Source organism: Pleurodeles waltl, chromosome 8 (genome assembly GCF_031143425.1).
Source record: "Pleurodeles waltl isolate 20211129_DDA chromosome 8, aPleWal1.hap1.20221129, whole genome shotgun sequence".
Taxonomy (NCBI): Eukaryota; Metazoa; Chordata; class Amphibia; order Caudata; family Salamandridae; genus Pleurodeles; species Pleurodeles waltl.
Window position 1 is genome coordinate 1,431,132,456 of NC_090447.1, and position 19,233 is coordinate 1,431,151,688.

General features: G+C 43.5%; 1 protein-coding gene and 1 long non-coding RNA gene across 2 annotated transcripts in view; both read right to left on the reverse strand.

Moving 5' to 3' along the window:
• The window catches only part of PSMG1 (proteasome assembly chaperone 1), a 44,745-nt gene extending 32,866 nt beyond the window's left edge, over positions 1–11,879 (reverse strand). The window contains exon 1 of the mRNA XM_069202574.1: positions 11,608–11,879. Coding sequence (XP_069058675.1) covers positions 11,608–11,741 — 134 coding nt within the window. The 5' untranslated portion in view covers positions 11,742–11,879. The remainder of the gene's footprint in view (positions 1–11,607) is intronic.
• On the reverse strand, positions 13–10,246 carry LOC138248723 (uncharacterized). The gene is made up of 3 exons (XR_011194627.1): positions 10,148–10,246; positions 2,638–2,775; positions 13–2,302 (listed from the first exon to the last, which is right to left on the reverse strand). It is a non-coding gene; the product is annotated as an uncharacterized lncRNA (long non-coding RNA).
• Positions 11,880–19,233: the final 7,354 nt, after the last annotated feature.

Consider the following 19,233-nt stretch of genomic DNA (forward strand, 5'->3'; position numbering starts at 1 on the left):
TTTATTTAGAAAACATTTTACAACATCAAAAGAGCAGCACCTATAAGTAGAGACATGAGACATGGCAGTAATCCACCGGTTTCTTAGAAGGACACCAATAAACGGTTTACCAAGGCATGCTGTTAAACCTCCCAGATTCAACCGCTGAATTTAGACTTACCAGTTTGGGAGAAGGGCTGTTTAGTTCAAGCAGAGCTACCTAGAACCTAGGTCAGCATTATGGCAGCAGGTGCTCTTAGGATGCCTGGGAATGTTCACAGATAGCCTGCTCTGGACCAGAAAGAACTGCCTAATGGTCGTCAAATTTGTGAATTGTCTTTTTGAGGCAATAGTCTTCAGGGTTAGTTATGTAGTAGATGAACTACAATCATTATTGTAATCTGTTTTTGAACTGGGTATGGCAGTCAGACAGCGACTGTTCAGGTGATGGACATAGCCATGTGTGGTCAGGATAAGGGGCGATGCTGTGTGCTTGTGCTCCTTGATCTCTTGACCGGTTTTCATATGAGACCCATGTTGTCATATATTTGGAATAGATGGAGCCACTAGGAGTCGTGATGCAGGGTACAGACATTTATATCATACAATTTTTTCATTGTGTCTAACAAAACTAACCACTGAAACCAACAAGATGTTCATTGGTCTTAGGGGTGCACTAATGTGCATTTTTAATTACTTACAAAATAGGGTAGCATAAGGTACAGCTAGTTTTTGCTATGGTGTTGTACAATTAAAAAAGGAATACTTTCTAACGTGCATAGTATATTTAGATTGTGTATACTGTCTGTGTGAGGATGGTGTTAAGCAAATGTGGGGGCCATATTAAAATATTCTATTTAAAAAAAAATCAACTGACCCAGAGCATCTCTATTCGCCAGTATGTCGATGACGCAAAGTTCAATCTTAAACTAGTGTCACTGCAAAATATCCATTACCGGCACACCTGTCTCAGTTCCATCTTATTCCTGACTTATGTGTGTCTGATGTCCTGTCAATAACTAATTTATAATCCAGCAAGACCAATATGGTGGGAAGATACGTTGGAAATCACGAGTATGCACATATCTAGGAGCTAAAATCCAACACACCAGAAGACACAATGGATGGCTACCTGGGGGAAGCAATCTGTGAGCTTTGATCCTCTGTTGGGTTCTGGAAATCGCTGCCACTAAGCATAATAGGGCAGGTAGCCCTAACCAAGGCGGTGATGCTACAGATGGTGATGCTACCTAGAATGCTGTACTACTTTAGCAACAAACCATCCATTACAGACAACTAGACACATTGGTCATCTCTCTGGTATGGAATGATGGGTAAAGAAACGTATGACGAAGTTGCCACTAGGCAAAGGGGGACTGGGAGTCCCCCCAATTTCGAGTATTATTATACAGCAGCCCAATGTCAATGGTTGGCAAAATGATTGGTAGACAGACCCAGCAAGGAACCTACTTACATTTGGCCTTAGAGACAACGTGATGAGAAATGGCACTCCTTAATCCCACACCCCCCACCATGGAGGGATCATCAGTCTTAGCAAACTCTTTGATCCTATTGTGGACGGACTATAAGCAAGTACAGATGGATGCAAGCCCCTATTCATCTCGCATCCCCTTGAGAGCTTTGTTTGCAGAGTTTTGTTTACAGAACGGAAATTTAATTTATAAGAATGGATCCACTGCAGGACTGTAACTGTGGGCGACGTATATGATTTGGCGATATTGCATATATTCACTGATCTTATGGAGACATACAGTGTGCAGCTGGTCTCTTTGTTGCCTACAGAGGTACGGTGTGGATACCACAGGAATTATGGGGCCCTGCAATATCATCAGAGCGTCACCACAGGCATACATTCACGACCATACTGACACTGACTAATGCCCACAGAGCTATTATTACGCAGATATATAGAGCACTGCATTACGACTTGGAGGGGGGGGGGGATATATTACGTGTTACAAACCAAATAGTTGACTAACACTAGAGATGGCTTAATGGGTAAGGAGTGTGACAAAATATAAGAATATCCTCACAGGTTTCCAGGAACCCAAGATTCACATTCTAGCAGTGTAATTTTGCATAGGGCCTATTTCACTCCGAAACAAATTGGTTTGACAGACCACGCGACACAGGTACAATGAAAGCCCCAGCTGTAGAACTGGCATGGCTTACCTATCACATTTGCTGGTCCTGCCTGAAGGTTGGGTCATTTTGGGGATTTATGACCGACCAGTAAGATGGAATAGACAAATGGTAGACGGGTGCTTCTTGGTCCCAAATGCTGACTGTTGCAAATATTTTACTGACCGAAGAGACATAAAATGGCAGTGAGGTTCGTGGACTCAGTATCACTGTAATCAAAAAGGTGCATAGCCACTTCTTGGAAATCCACCAAAAGGTCAAAATACGCTAAAATGGTCATTCTGGATGAATCAATGTGCTAAAACAGAATTGAAATCATTATGATTGGACAACTGCAAAGGAATAGGCACACGTGAACACATGCAACAATGAGAGGACCTTCTACTTGTACTTAGGGCAGAGCCTGCTGCTAAAGGTCCTTTGGTTTCTTGATTATGTGTTATTTTCCACTATGTCGTCATATAACCTCATATCGCCAGGCTTCTTTTTTCATACCTGATTGGTAATGTCAAATGTACTTGAATTATATTGTGGGTTCACCCCTTAAGTAACGCTTGTTCATCATTCTTCAACTAGCAGGAACCGGTAAGATTGATTTGTTGATGCTTTTCGTTTCTGTACTTCCTCTATGTTCTTTGGAAAAACAATAAAAATCAATTAAAAAAAATGTCAAATCCAGCTAAAAATTAGTTTTTAATATTTTCACTCCTCTTTTTTAATTCATCTGTAGGTCACTATACTTTTCTCACTAGGTCGTTTCACTGGCTAATTCCTTTTTTTTTTTTTTTTACTTGTGGGCTTTATACTTTCTTTTCATTTTTCCACACTCCTGTTTTAAAACTAGTACAGTTGTACTTGTGGTACTTGTGTCAGACGTCTTTATTGGGCAGAATTGCACCAATTTGTGCCCAAGACAGATTTCTGATCTGCCAGTCAGTCTTTTGTCATCTCAATATGGGACGGAGGAAACAAGCTTCGGTATTCATCTTCCTCAGTCAACTAATGCTCAATTAAAAGCTATTTTTTATTTTGCAGTACATATGGCACACGTACACTAGACCAATTTAAATCTATTTTGTATAAATGAGACTGGCCAGCTGTGGAATCAGAAAGCAATGTATGTTCTGCTACATCACTATTAAAGACCTAGGGCCAGATGTAGCAAAGGTTTTTACCCATTCTGTGTCTATGGGAAAAAGTGTTTGTACATATGGCCCCTTATTCTCACCACTACATCTTAAGAAGACAAAAGAAAATCAGGTTACCTGCAGATCCAACGACTTAACGTATCTACTTGTTCACCTGACAAAACTTTCAAATTAGGCTGTTGCCAGAACTGTTACATTTGTCTTCCATCGAGATCAGCACCAGGCTTACACTGTTATCTTTTCACAAGACTCTTAAAATCCATTTTTAAATGGCCATTTACGCCTCAATTTTTGCAATGCTGAGACAATAAAAGTGAAACTCTGGTCCAGTGTTTGTGGTGCACTCACAGCAGCACATTTTACTCCTAAGTAGAGAGCTCAAATTAAACAGGAACTTTGTACAGATGTCAAATGAACACTTAAGTCTTGATTATGTATACTTTACGGTTCCAGCTAAATTCCTAATATGTTGTTATATTGAAAGCATTAAGATACTGTAGCCTTTTGATGCTTTTATCAGAGCAACCAATGTGAATACAAGACAGGGCACAGTACAAACTAGGGAATTCAATGATCTGTTTTTAAATCTAAGGCTGGTGTGTTTTAATATTAAAAATAATCTCACTACATGCCCCAAACATGCAGCGAACAAAAAGAGGAATTATTAGTGCGAGGAATAATAGTTAGGAGAGGGAATTAACCCTTGAATAAGGAACCTAAAACTGGCTAAGGCCACAGCAACATGCATCCGAGAAGCAGAAGATGGAACTCTAAGAAACCGTGAAAGAGAACAAATACGAAGGGCCCAAGAACACAGAACGTGCCAGTTAAGAACACTGGAGAGAACTTGCCTCACTAAACAAAAATAGCAGAAGGGAATCAGGAGTTGTACAATTCATCAAAATTCCATATTCAAATATTAAAACAGGCAATCCAATTAGATTACCAGCTCTATGTTCAGTCAAAGGCAATCTACAATATCAATAATCCGTACCGCGATCAGCAGCACAATCACACAGGACAGTGCACCCACCACATGTGTAATACAAAGTCTAACAAGACCCCAATCAACAGACTACACCTCCACAGCTAACAAAGGCTAAGAAGGCGGTCAAATGAGCTGCACCCCCCACTGTGATAAACCCCACAGAAAAATCACCACAAATACATCAACTTTGCAGGGGTTTGGACAGCAACTGGCAGTATCCCCCTTCAGCCCATGGAACTAAATCACAGAGAACACTCAGCACCCGCTCCTCAGTTGCTCAGTCATTTTGGCAAGAGTTGTCTAAGGAAAACCCCATAGAAGACCACTGTAGGCAAACTCTGAACTCACAAAGGCTATCCACTGAAAAGCATTAAGAGGGCAAGTAGCTAGAGAACATGAACTGTTTTAAAAAACATAGGTACCCTACTATCACAGGAGATGCGCTTTAGCAGTGTCCCGTAGGTACTGCTCTGAGAGGGAATGAATGGTTATGCAACTAAAAGTGAGAATGGTTAAGGAGGACGGTATGTGAGGTAGAGAAAGACAAGTGGAGTGGTGATATGGGAAAGTGTGAGGATCATGTTTTCAAGAGGAAGAAGGGTGAATGATACAAAAGAGTTCAAGAGAGTATCTGTGAAAAGAGAGGAAAGCGTGAGACACAAGAGAGAGCAGCAGCGTTTTTGGGGTAAAAGAAAACTATATGAATGCAGAGGCTTCCACCAGTCAAAGTGTCATATTTCCAGTACATCCCAACACCACAAAATAAAATGATGGACTAAGCGCTGAAACTTTTCAAACACTCACCAGATCTGTGACTGGGGGTAAGTGTTTAAAAAGTTTAAACACTCCACCCATCATTTTATTTTGTGATGTTGCTATAATTGTTCTAAGGGGCCAGGGTATGCTTAGTCGTGGGTCCTTGGTCGCTGCACCACTGGATTCAAGATAGCCTGACTGATGAGCATCCTGACAGCCCCAGGATGCTTGTTTCCAGTCCAGAGAGGACCTGGCTTGGCAGTTCAGGTTGGACTGTCCCCATGAGGAGCAGGGTCAAGACTGATTTGCATATGGGGCAGGGTGACGTGGCAACGAAATAACAATGGATTAAACCCAGATCTGGGAGTGAGTGTTTGAAAAGTTTCAACACTCCATTCATCATTTCTATCTTTAGTGGTGTTGCTATATTTCCAGTACAAGCATCAACTGTGGCACCGCTGCTATAGTGAGCAGTACTGACGAGTGTTCTCGCTCACTATTCCAGAACACAGCCCGGGGACAGGCTTTCTTTGAGACCTCTTGGCAATGAGGACTTTGTCAATAGGCCAACCTGAGACAGAAAGCCAGTTGAACAGCAACCACCCTGCAAACCACTGAGCAGCATCTAAGTGAAATGCATTTCAGGTAACAATAAATTATGTGCGATATTACATGAATAATTAGTGGAACTCAAACTTTTTGTCATAATACAAAGGCACACTCAAGGACACTAGGAAAAAGGATTATATTTTAAAGACTTATTTTAAAGTCAAAACCATCTCCTAGTGCACACAATGTGAATAGTACCTATGAATAAGAACGGACAGAATAGTAGCTGCAATGTTTAAGAGCATTATGAACATCAAAAACCACAACATAGTGGTTAATGTATAAAATCTTTCTTCATGTCAACATTTACAATCCCGCTCTCACCTCTTTGGCTACCTAACTTAGTCTTCACACCAAAGAAAGGACCTAATTTGCATACTTGTTTTGAGCGATGAGATTAAATTTCAACATAATAGCATTATCTGCAATCTCGTCTGCGTTGGAAGGCAGGCTGATGAGCTGATCAGGCGAAGACTAAGGGCCATATGTACGAAAGCTTTTTCCCATAGACACAGAATGGGTAAACTCCTTTGGTACATCTGGCCCTAAATGAGCCTCCTGCTAGCCTTCAGCAAAAGCAGGTGATATGAATCAGCATGGCCAGTCTCAGTCTTTTGGCGCAATGTTCGTTCCTCTGTAGTCCATCAGACTCTGTTCTATAGCTTATATGACATTATCTGGTCATTGTTAATATTTTTAGATTAAACGATTAGCAGAAAAAGTCCCTGCTAACCTATTAGTTATTTTTATTTTGTGAAATCGTGTCTTTTAAACAATAACAATAATCAAAGAAATTAGGTTATCAACTTTCATGGAACCCTAGTTAACAACTTAAAGTAATCGTGCATAGCAGAGAATTCAATTCAGATTAAATACTGTTAATATATTCTAGCAGACTTGATTACCACAGTGAAATGAATAATCACACTAATAGACATGCATGCCTTAGTTGGCACTTGTCTCTAAATAATCATCATATATAGTTCAGTAAAAGGGGCATCTAGACAGGGAAAAACGTGTTGATTATAGCAGTGCAGAAAATGTACTTTGAACTAGTTGGGCTGGCTCTAGGTATGAGCTAGTAGTGGAGAAGGAAGCAACAGAGAGGGTAGGTGAGAGATAAAAGGGAAAGAAAAAAAAAGAAGGTATGTGTGACAGATTAAGTGCAAACAGAAGAGGGTGAGGAATGACAGATGTGAATGAAAAGTGTGACGGAGTTGAGGGTAAAAGAAAAAAGTTAAAACACAATGAAGGTGAAACAAGGGGAAAATGAGAAGAGATTGACCAGAGCGAGAAATGCAGGCCTGAGAGTTAAACACGAGTGATGGAGGAAACGGAAGAAAGAGAAAAGAGGGAGGGTGAGAAAAAATAGACAATGGTAGAGAAATGGTAGAGGGGCGGGGATATATCATAGAGAGAGGGGAAACCTAGAGACAGAAGAGGCAATTGGGAACAAAAGCAGCATAGAGGTTGTTTTTGTACTTAAACTCTCATACTAGGCACATGCCTTGCCCTCAATCCCCTTTCACACCATGAGCAGGAAAGGTCTCTGCATTAGTACAGCAAGGGCCCAGCCCCTAACATCTGAGGTTTATTGACAAATGAGCATGAGCATGCCAGCAGCTGGACCTAAAGGAAGTGTCAATATCAAGACGGTGTGATATGACAGTAGTTACAGCAGGTCTCAGAGTGACAGCAGCAGGATTTTCAGGATGCTGACATGAAGTTTCACCTTCATGTTCACACAAACATTCACCTATACATTTCACTCACTGAGCTAAGCACCTGCTTGAGAGATCTGTCGGTAACCTTCATGTCACCAGCGCCTTAACCGTACAGGCCAGTGACCAATGAAAACTTCCACTAGTCTGCCCTGCTTAATCTGTTATGTGGAGAAGAAAAAGACTGTACCTCCCGCCTTCTGTGAGAGAGGGAATGCTGCATTGCCAAATGCTGTGCTGTATCTGCTTTGTGAGAAATGGAAGCTTGCACTCCTGCTGCCCAATGTGTGCATGTCCAGTGATTGGGAAAGTTTGCCCTGCCTAATCTCCATCTATATTCTGGAGAAGGGAAGGTGGCACTGTTTCTGCCTATGGTGTACTGGTTCTGCGAAGAAAGTGTTTTCTACTGCTGTTGCCCCAGCTTATGAAGAAACAAAGGTTATATTGTATGCACTTGTATGACGTTCCCAGTGAACCAGGGACTGTTTTGAGATACTGAGTCGTGTAGTCCGGAAAAAAAAAACTGAACCCATAGGGTAATAATCGAGCACCATGTTGATGGAAAGGAGAAGAAGATTCCGCTGTTAACCATCCCGTTTTTACCATAATTTTGATTGGATGACTTGTATCAATCCACTGCTCACAACCAGGGAACTACATTTGATCTTTTTCTATTCAGGAATCAATGAGACTGCACATGCTTTCTGTCTCTCTCCCTTGTGTGCTGCATCATCCCCCCCAAATACAGAGTCCCAAACCACGGTTTTGCAGCGTTGCTCCCCACCCCTTAAAGTTTGTGTGTAAAGACGCAGCAAATTATATCTTTGCCAGGGTATGACTAAAGATCGGAAATTAAGGGATGTTTTTGTTTTATTTCTTCCATAGTCCGTGAATGCACAAGCATTGGCAGAAAAAGGCTTTTATGGTGCTGGGGAAGGGGCTGGTAGTTGCTGGTAGTTGCACTCACTCAGCTGGCACGCTTCCTGACATGCTGAATTGGTGCCTAAGTCCATCACTGGGGTTGGCACTATTGTGTCTCCCGGCGGAAATGCGCCAAGGTAACAAGAAACCTCTTTCCCTAGCACTACTTATTGCTAAACATTGGGTGGCATGGGGCCTTGGGCGATCGCCCTCTATCAAAGACTGGTTATTACATCTGGCATTCTGTCATGTGCAATATGATGTATACAGTTCTATACTACCCCCACCTAGCAGACCCAGGAATATATGGGGCCCACTGCAAAGCCACCTTTTGACAGAAACGCGTGAACCAGGACCATGAATTCAAAGACCCTTGTGCTGCGCTTATGGACCCCTCATCATGTATAGTGTATTTCCTCCCTCTTTCTTTTCTTCTTTTTTCAGTTATGCCAATGTTGAACTGAATTGTTTATGATCATCACGTAGCTGGAATGAATTACATTTACTGTGCATTGCCACTGGTGGATGTACTATGCATAAATTGCTGCATAATTACTCTGTATATTCATACATCACCTGATTGATTCCGTGCGAATGATTATAATTCACATGAAGGCACAGCGATTTCTGTTGTGATATTTAAAAAATAAAATAAACGAATAATTTTTAAAAACTGAACGTGTTTTGTGAGGCATGAACGCTTGTACTAGTTTGCCCTGCTGGATCTGTTCTGCCGGGAATGGACGATTTCACTTGCTTCCTTCTGTGAGAGAGGGAAGCTTGCTCTGCTACTGACACACTGTACCTGTTCTGTAAGGAAGCAAAACTTGCACTTTAGCTGGACAGGCAGCTGTCCTCTGACGGAGGGAAGTTTGCACTGTGTCTGCCCGAGATGTACCTGTTCTATAAATAACATGTGATTTCACTATTGTTACCTTGTCTTATATAATGATATAATATTTTAATACACGTGCATTACATGCCTAGGCCAGTCAGAAGTTTTTGTGGGACCTAGAGTAAAAACTAATTGTGGGGACAATACTCAGAGGCATTTGTTTCAATCACAGCTTCTTTGCTTGACCACACTAAGCCACTCTAGGCATTTACTTTTATTTTCTGTACCTCTTCATCTGTGATAATCAGATCTAAGAGCACCTAAGAATATTTCAGGTCAGGATGCGAAATGTAAAACTCCTCTCTTGTATGTAGCTTAATAGACCATACTGTTGCTCCATCTATAACAATAAAGTTCTTGTATAGGAGGCTCCGGGTAAACGACTTGCTTCATGGGTCAGTAAGAAAATTTCCATGAGGGCAGAAAGGGGGAGAACGCAATACTCGCCCAGGATCTTAACTGCACATCATCTGATCAGGAATCTGGTTTCAATTCCAGCATGACCAAACTGTGCGACCTTGGGCATTTACTTTTCTTCACTGTGCCTTCTTTTCTGTGATCATCACATCTGCAAGCACCTTGAAATAATTCAGTTTATGATGTGCACTGTACAAAGAGCTCTCTTGTATATGGTTTAGTAGACACTAATGATGCTCCATCTATAACAATGAAGGCTTATATATGAAACACAAGACAAGTGACTTGCCTCTTAAGTCATTAATAAAATTGGCAGGAAATGCTAAAGGGCTTTGTACATCTGTCCCCATGTCATTTATAACACCCTCTCCCAATTCTGGCATTTTAGCCAATTGCACTTTGCATGCTAGGATTCTGAGCCCATGAAGAAAGTGTTAAAAAGCAAAACTACAAGCCCCGCATGCAACAGACTGTTGGCAGAAATGCCAGGACTGTTTGTCAGTGACACGTTTCAGACTTATGAAATGCAAAATAAAATTGTGCTCCTTACTTCTGCCTTTTCTTGTCTTTCTTATCCACAATCACAAATTAACAGCCCATTGGGTAAGAGGGCAGTGATAGCCTTTCAAATTCAAATACAAGCATAGTCCTGTGTGGAAAAAAAGAGCACACACTCAAGGCCGGACTGGATGTACGGGCATTGGGCTTTTCCCTGGGAGGCTGGAAGGGTGGAGGGAGGGCAGTTCTGTAGCAGTAAGCAGTTTTAAAAGCACTACATAGTTCCTCGTATATTCAACAGTTTTCAGGGAACAATAAAAGTGCAAAGATAACTCTGATGATTATTGTACCTGCTGGAAACATATCAGAGTTTTGTCTAGTGGCAGTTTTGACTCATCTAAGGTAGCGCATAGGGTTAATATGCCTGCTGCAAATAACATGTACTATGCAGGTCACATAACAGTATTTTATGTGCAATGCTGCTTTTGTCACAGAGATCCTTTCGTTACTGTGCAGTTCATACTTTACAATCATAACCTAGCACAGGGAGCTATGAACTACCATTAAAGAGATGCATGCAAACTAGAGTTATATTTTTTTCCCCCAGTCTTTGCTTATCCTAATTTTGCTAAAAAGGTTTTGTATCGGTATATGGGTATAAATAAATTGTTATTATTAAAATCAACCCTAACCACTGTGTTATGTTCTGAATCCTGAGTTTATGCTTCCACAGACCAAGCAGTGCAAATGACACGAGTCCTACAGTTCGTAGTCCCCTTTGTCTTATATAACATTTTCTATACACTGATTTACACAAGTATGATTCACTGTTTCTTATGTGTGTGTGATGTATAGAACTCCAACACCCTACGCTGGTATGAGAGACACTATAAAACAAATTAAATTCGCGTAAGAAGGGCTGTAGAGGGAGGAGAGGCACTGTTGTGAGGGACTCATTGAAGAGCCCCAATAAAGACTGCCGTATCCTGGTGCACTGGAAGGTCATCATTTAGTAGGCTTTAAACACTAATAAAATCGAATATATAACGAAAAATGTGTTGCAGAACGCTCAGGTTTTGCCATTTTTCCCAAACATTCTTGGAGGGGAGAACATACCCAAGCCCCACAGTGGTGGGCAGGCTCGCCGGCTATGCACTCTATAGGGGTTGGTCTGACAAAACTTTGCAGGCAGCTCTGGGTGCCCAGTCCGGCCCTGATGAGACTACCTTACCATGCTTACAGCGCCCATACCAACTGCCATACGTGTACTATATACAATGTTTGCAAGAAGGTATTAAAAGGAATTGTCTTTTTTAGGGCACAGTAGGCGTAGGTGGTGGAATTCGAAGTTGCCGCTCACAGATACGAGCAGTGAAAAGCGTGTTACAGCGCGAGGCCGAAACATGTGCTGACTGCCGAGGCCCGAGAGAGCCTGAGCCGCGCCAGTGACTCGGCATGTGCCCGCTTCCGCAGCTGTGCGCTGACCCCGAGGCTCCCCCGCCCGCACCGTACCTCTGCCTTTCTAGTTCCCTTCGGATGGCCAGGTCCTCTTCGTTCTCCTCCGTCACTTCTTCCTCCTCCTCTTCGTCGTCATCGTCTACAGCCCGCGAGAAAACTGGCACAACCTCTCCGAAAAACGTGGCCATGTTCAGCCCGTTGGTAGCCTCGTGCCGCGGAGCCTCGATTGGTATCTTCGGCGGCAGCGGGGCCTGGAACCCGGGGGCGGATCGCACGCAAGCTGCCGGCTCACGGGGGCCTTCTCGACCCGCCTTGTAAATGCCTCGATGACCTCCCGGGGGCGCCAGACGCCAGGAAATCGCTCCGAAGAACGCAGCTTTTTTTTTCCGTTCAATAATTCTTTATTGACTCAAACAAAGGTTCTAGTTTGTAACGTCTGCCTGCATTATTGAAGAACATCATGCTGAAACACTGTTCCCGTACCCCGGCGGCCAATAAGAATGACTGTAATTGCAATGATATAGCGCCTACTACCCATGAAGAGGGGTCGAAGCGCTTTACGCCGAGCAGAACGTACAAGTGAAAATATGCTCGGATATTGCTAGTTTCTGAATTGTGATGCATAGTACAGTTGCGCAGGCAGGGTTCGGTGCCAGAGAGGGGGAATATTTTCTCATAAAATAGCTTGTCTCGATAGTTGTAAATGCAAATGTGCAGAGTTTAATGTGCTGTTTATTGCCATTGATCAGTGTAGAAAGAAGGAGGCCACGACTCACGTGAGGCGAAGCCTCCAATGTTTGTTGATGCCCCTCCCTCACAACAATAAACCCAATACAAATGAAAAACTGCCATGGCATAAACCATATATCCAGATGCGCAGAATATAATGTATACACTATTCGTGTATATATAAAAAACAAAACAAAAAAAAGTTAAAGGTTGGTTATGGTTCGAACAGAAACACACATTCCAACAGTTACGGTATGCAAAACACATCAGAATGTGCGCTGTGCGCTAATTTTTCTCCTTGTTGACAGTCTTTTCTTCTGTGCTATTAGCAAAATGATGTACCAAGAGCAGCAGGATGCATACATTATGGTGTATGGGCCAGATGTAGCAAGATACGATTTTGCGAATCGGAAATTGCGAGTGGGTGCGACTCGCAATTTCCGATTCACAAAATCTTATGCAGAATGGTGTCTCAGACACCTTCTGCGAATAGCAAGGGGGTCACAAAGACCCACCTCATTAATATTAATGAGGTGGGTCACAATTTGCAACCTCCTTGCGATTCCCTGCACTCACAGGGATGGTGGCCTGCTGGAGACAGCAGACCTCCATGTCTGTGACTGCTTTTTCAATAAAGCAGTTTTTTTTTTTTTTTTTTTGTAATGCAACCCGTTTTCCTAAATGGAAAACGAGTTGCATTACAAAAGAAAAAATGAAACCATTTGGTCTCATTTTTTCAGAGCAGGCAGTGGTCCATTGGACCACTGCCTGCTCTGAAAAAACATTTTGTGCGACATTCACAAAGGGGAAGGGGTCCCATGGGGACCCCTTCCCTTTTGCGAATGAGTTAGCACCCACTTGCACCCACTGTGCATCGCGCGAAGCCCGTTTTGCATGGCGCAAACTGCGAAAATCACAGTTTGCGCCATGCAAAACGGTTTGTACATCTGGCCCCTGTTCTGCGGTGCATACCGCAAACGAGGATTTTTCATGTTTGTGTGTTCTGATTCATAAGTAACCTTTAACTGCGTTTTTTCAGTGAATTTTAGTACTTTTATCTGATGTACAGCATTCATCTTGAATGTACCAATTCCATGCTGTGCAAAGTCTTGGGTCATGCGTAGAGGGGATTGGCCGCAAGAGTAACTGGTTTGTGGTTCTAGCTCAAAAGTGGAAAACCACTGAAAATCGCGTTATAGTTACAAATGCATACGACATAACTCTTGCAGTCCACAATGTTGTTCTCCAGATCGCTCTTTTGTTTCTGTGCTATTGACAAAGTGGTGTTTTGCACATGGTGGGTGGTACGAGTTACCGTGTGTGTTGTGTGCATTAGTAACCGTAAGTGGCAAACATTTCAGTGGTTTTCCAGTTTTTATCCAGAACCACAACTTAGTTTATAACTTGTTTTTTCAGGGAATTTCATGTTTGTGATGTGCTTAATTTCCAACCTCTGCTGCCCATAGCATTCAAACTTGTGCAACAACGGTTGGCAACAAGGCCTGGCTTACTGCCAGCCCAAGTGCCTAACCCAGACAGACAGACAACCCTCACTGTGCCCAGCCCCTTTTATTAATCTTTAAGCATGGCAGGGAATTTAAATAAGTATAGCTCCAAACACTTTTAACAGGTTTTTACCAATGTCTATTATTTCATGAACATTTTAGTCATGAATGTTAAACAAAACTTGAAATTCTGATTCAAATCCGTAGACACTGTTAGCCACACCTTGCATAGAAGAGCTTCAACAGTCTTCCCCCTTCTCTAGGAAGAATATGTTTTTTAGTAAAGCAAATCAATTTTTATTACAAAGTCTACGGTCTTATCTGCTCAATTATTCTCTCTTTTTTTTTTTTTTTTACTTCCGACACCCACACATTATAGTTCTATTTGAATTCTAGTTTTAAACAATTTTCTTATAAGTGCACAAAAAATAAACCTTTAACCCCTTCGCTGCCAGGCCTTTTCCCCCTCCTGTGCCAGGCCTTTTTTTGGCTATTTGGGGCAGTTTGCGCTTAGGCCCTCATAACTATTTGTCCACATAAGCTAGCCAAGCCAATTTTGCGTCCTTTTTTTCCAACATCCTAGGGATTCTAGAGGTACCCAGACTTTGTGGGTTCCCCTGAAGGAGGCCAAGAAATTAGCCAAAATACAGTGAAAATGTGTTTTTTTCAAAAAAATGGGAAACAGTGGCTGCAGAAGAAGACTTGTGTTTTTTTCCCTGAAAATGGCATCTACAAAGGGTTTGCAGTGCTAAAATCACCAGCTTCCCAGCTTTCAGGAACAGGCACACTTGAATCATAAAACCCAATTTTTCAACACAAATTTGGCATTTTACTGGGACATACCCCATTTTTACGATTTTTTGTTCTTTCAGCCTCCTTCCAGTCAGTGACAGAAATGGGCGTGAAACCAATGCTGGATCCCAGACACCTAAACATTTCTGAAACGTAGACAAAATTCTGAATTCAGCAAGGGGTAATTTGTGTAGATCCTACAAGGGTTTCCTACATAAAATAACAACTGAAAAAGAAAAATATTGAAATTGAGGTGAAAAAAACAGCAATTTTACTCTACGTTTTACTCTGTAACTTTTTCCTGCAATGTCAGATTTTTGAAAGCAATATACAGTTACGTCTGCTGGACTCTTCTGGTTGCGGGGATATATAAGGCTTGTAGGTTCATCAAGAACCCTAGGTACCCAGAGCCAATAAATGAGCTGCACCCTGCAGTGTGTTTTCATTCTATACCGGGTATACAGCAATTCATTTGCTGAAATATAAAGAGTGAAAAATAGCTATCAAGAAAACCTTTGTATTTCCAAAATGGGCACAAGATAAGGTGTTGAGCAGCAGTGGTCATTTGCACATCTCTGAATTCCGGGGTGGCCATACTAGCATGTGAATTACAGGGCATTTCTCAAATAGACGTCTTTTTTACACACTCTCTTATATTTGGAAGGAAAAAATGTAGAGAAAGACAAGGGGCAATAACACTTGTTTTGCTATTCTATGTTCCCCCAAGTCTCCCGATAAAAATGATACCTCACTTGTGTGGGTAGGCCTAGCGCCCGCGACAGGAAATGCCCCAAAACACAACGTGGACACATCACATTTTTTGACAGAAAACAGAGGTGTTTTTTGCAAAGTGCCTACCTGTAGATTTTGGCTTCTAGCTCAGCCGCCACCTAGGGAAACCTACCAAACCTGTGCATTTTTTAAAACTAGAGACCTAGGGGAAGCCAAGATGGGGTGACTTGTGGGGCTCTGACCAGGTTCTGTTACCCAGAATCCTTTGCAAACCTCAAAATTTGGCTAAAAAAACCACGTATTCCTCACATTTCGGTGACAGAAAATTCTGGAATCTGAGAGGAGCCACAAATTTCCTTCCACCCAGCGTTCCCCCAAGTCTCCCGATAAAAATGATACCTCACTTGTGTGGGTAGGCCTAGCGCCCGCGTCAGGAAATGCCCCAAAACACAACGTGGACACATCACATTTTTTGACAGAAAACAGAGGTGTTTTTTGCAAAGTGCCTACCTGTAGGTGTGTCACTGGTGCCAATGATGTTCCCTAAACTTGAGTCCACCCTGGGCCCCGCCCCGCTGGACTCCCCGACAACGCCTGCAGCCTCAACATACAAGACGCCCTACCGCGAGTGTTTCCTGACGGAGAACCCCAACGCCAAAGGAGACCCCTGCATCAGTCACCCCTGGGCCCTTGAAAAAAGGACAAAAGGTCATACACTCTCCCACCACACTCTCATCAACAGACTCCACAACATAGGCATTCAACAAAACGCCCTTAAGTGGGGCACCTCTTTCCTCTCAGGCCACAAAGAGCCTGATAGGAAAGGGGCCTCCCTTCACTTCTGCACCCAAGAACATCACTTGTGGTATACCCCAAGCATCCTCCCTCAGCCCAACCCTGTTCAACATCTACATGACCCCTCTCGCAGACATCGTCATATCCTATGGACTCACTATAGTCTCCTACGCCAACAAACCTCAACTAATCCTCTCACTCCCCAAAGAACCCCACAACACCAAAGGCAACTTCAGTAACACCATGACCAGCGTAGCAACATGGATGAAAAACAGCTGCCTCAAACTAAACACTGGCAAAACGTAAGTCCTGATCTTTGCGAAGAACACCTCCGTTAGCGACCACAGCTGGTGGCCAGCAGAACTCGTACCAACGCCCCCTCTCCATCAGACCACGCACAAAACCTTTGCATTATCCTCGACTGCCAGCTATCTATGAATCGACAAGTAAACTTAGCTACCTCCTCTTGCTTCTACATCCTCCGTATGCTCTGCCAAATCTTCATATGGATCTTACACACACCAGAAAAGAGTTGCGCATGCCCTGGTCACCATCCGCCTTGACTATGGCAACGCTCTTTACAAGTGTCCTTCCAGCTACTTAAAAGACTCGAAACTCTACAGAACACTGCAGCCAGACTCATCCTCAACCCCCCAAGTGCTCATCACGCCACACCCCAGGAACCTCCACTGGCTCCCTGTCCAGAAGAGATGCTAATTCAAAATCCTCACACTCGCAATCACGGCTCTCCACAGCCTAGGGCCATCCTACATCGACTGAGCTTCTACGTCCCAGCAAGACAACTATGCTCCACCTCACTAAACCTTGCACACACACCCTGCATCCATCGGAGCTGCAGGGGAGGCCGGCCCTTCTACTACACAGCAGCCAAGTCCTGGAACAACCTCCCCGTCCACCTCCAAACAGCTCCCTCCCTGGCGGACTTCAGAAGAAGACTCAAGATGTAGCTTTTCGACGGAGACACTGCACCCTCAGCACCCAGATATCCTTAGGGGTGACAGTGCTGCACTTTACCAGTCCTATGACTGATTGATTGATTGATTGAAGGTGTACCTACGTCCCAGAGCACCCCACGTCTACAACCTACCTGTTGTTCTCCCCGACTGGCTTCCTGGCCAGAGCCTGCAGCCTGTTTTCACAAGGCCCAATCCCCCATTGAAAACCATTGGGGCTCAACATCATGCTGCACCCCTGCACCCGGCCGCCCCAGTGCTGATCGGAGTGACCTGCTGGTGTGGTTCTAAACAGTGCCTAGTACTTACCTTAACTCTGTGAGATTGGCCTTGTAAGTCTTTGTTAACACTGTGTTTTCTAAACATTCTTTTCCTCCATAGGTTAACATTGAAGAACTCTGAACTTGCACTGTGTCAACTTTTTGCAACTAAAAGGTATTTATAATTGAAAACGTACTTATCGAAGTACTTGGGTTTAAAGTATATATAAACAAAATTATTATTTTTCTAAATTGGTCTCAGATTTATTCTTTAAGTGTGTGTCTCATTTATTGCCTCTGTAAGTACAACAAATACTTAGCACTACCCTCTGATAAGTCTAATTGCTCGCTCCCACACTACCACAAAATAGAGCATTAGGCCTATCTGCTTTTGCCTCTGACTCTGCAAACCAATTGGGGATTGTAGGAAGTTGGTTCTCTATATGTTATCTCAAAGTGAGAGATAGTGTGTACAGACTCCAAGGGTCCCCCTTAGAGGTTGATAGTGGCAGAATTAGATAATACTAATGCTCTATTTTGTGGTAGTGTGGTAGAGCAGTTAGGCTTATCAGAGGGTAGTGTTAAGCATTTGTTGTACACACACAGGCAATAAATGGGAACACACACTCAAAGACTTAACTCCAGGCCAATAGGTTTTTATATAGACAAATATTATTTTCTTAATTTATTTGAGAACCACAAGATTCAGAATTCAGGTAAGTACATAAATTGTAATAGTATGGAACTTTGAATTAAAACAATAGAATACACAGTTTTGAAAAAATGACAATAAGCTATTTTGAAAGTGGACACTGTGCAAAAATCAACAGTTCCTGGGGGAGGTAAGTAATAGGTAGTTTCTCAGGTAAGTAAAGCACTTACAAGTTCAGTCTCCTGGACACAGGCAGCCCACCATTGGGGGTTCAAGTCAACCCCAAACACCCAGCACCAGCAACACAGTGCCGGTCAGGTACAGAGGTCAAAGTAGGGCCCAAATAACATAGGGGCCTATGGAGAACAGGGGTGCTCTTGTTCCAGTCTGCTAGCAGGTAAGTACCTGCGTCCTTGGGGAGCAGACCAGGGGTTTTTTGTAGGGCACTGGGGGGCCCAAACAGGCACACAAATTACACACTCAACGACACAGGGGCGACCGGGTGCAGTGTGTGAACAAGGTGTCGGGTTGTAGGTAGAAAACAATGGAGAAACCCGGGGGTCACTCTGGCAATGCAGGCAGGGCACAGGGGGGCTTCTCGGGCCAGCCACTGACTGAGCTAGGATGAGGGCCACCTGTTGGTCACTCCTGCACCAGTGGTTGGTTCATCTCGGTCCTGGTGGCTGCGGGTGCAGTGATTTGTCCAGGCATTGGGTTCCTTTGTTACCAGGCAGTTGCGGCCAGGGGGAGCCTCTGGATCCTGTCTGCAGGTGTCACTGTGGGGGTGCAGGGAGGTCGGCTCAGGGCGTCCACGTCGTTGGAGTCGCCTGGGGGGTCCTCTCAGCGGTGTTGGTTTCTCTGAACTTGGGCCGGGGGCAGAGTGTGAAGACTCATGCTTCTGGAGTGAGGCTGGAGTCTTCTTTAAAGATAGTTTCTATGTTATAGTTTTAGACAGAGTCGCTTGTCCTCGGGAGGTTCTTGGTCCTTTAGGTGGAGGTCAGTCCTCTGAGTCCTCAGAGGTCGGTGGTCCCGCTGGATGCATTGCTGTGCAGGTTCTTTGAATCTGGAGACAGGCCAGTAGGGCTGGGGCCAAGTCAGTTGTCGTCTCCGTCGTCTCTGCAGGACTTTCAGGTCAGCAGTCGTCCTTCTTTCTTCAGGTTGCAGGAATCTGATATTGTGGGTTCAGGGTCGCCCCTAAATACTCAATTTAGGGGTGTGTTTAGGTCTGGGGGCAGTAGCCA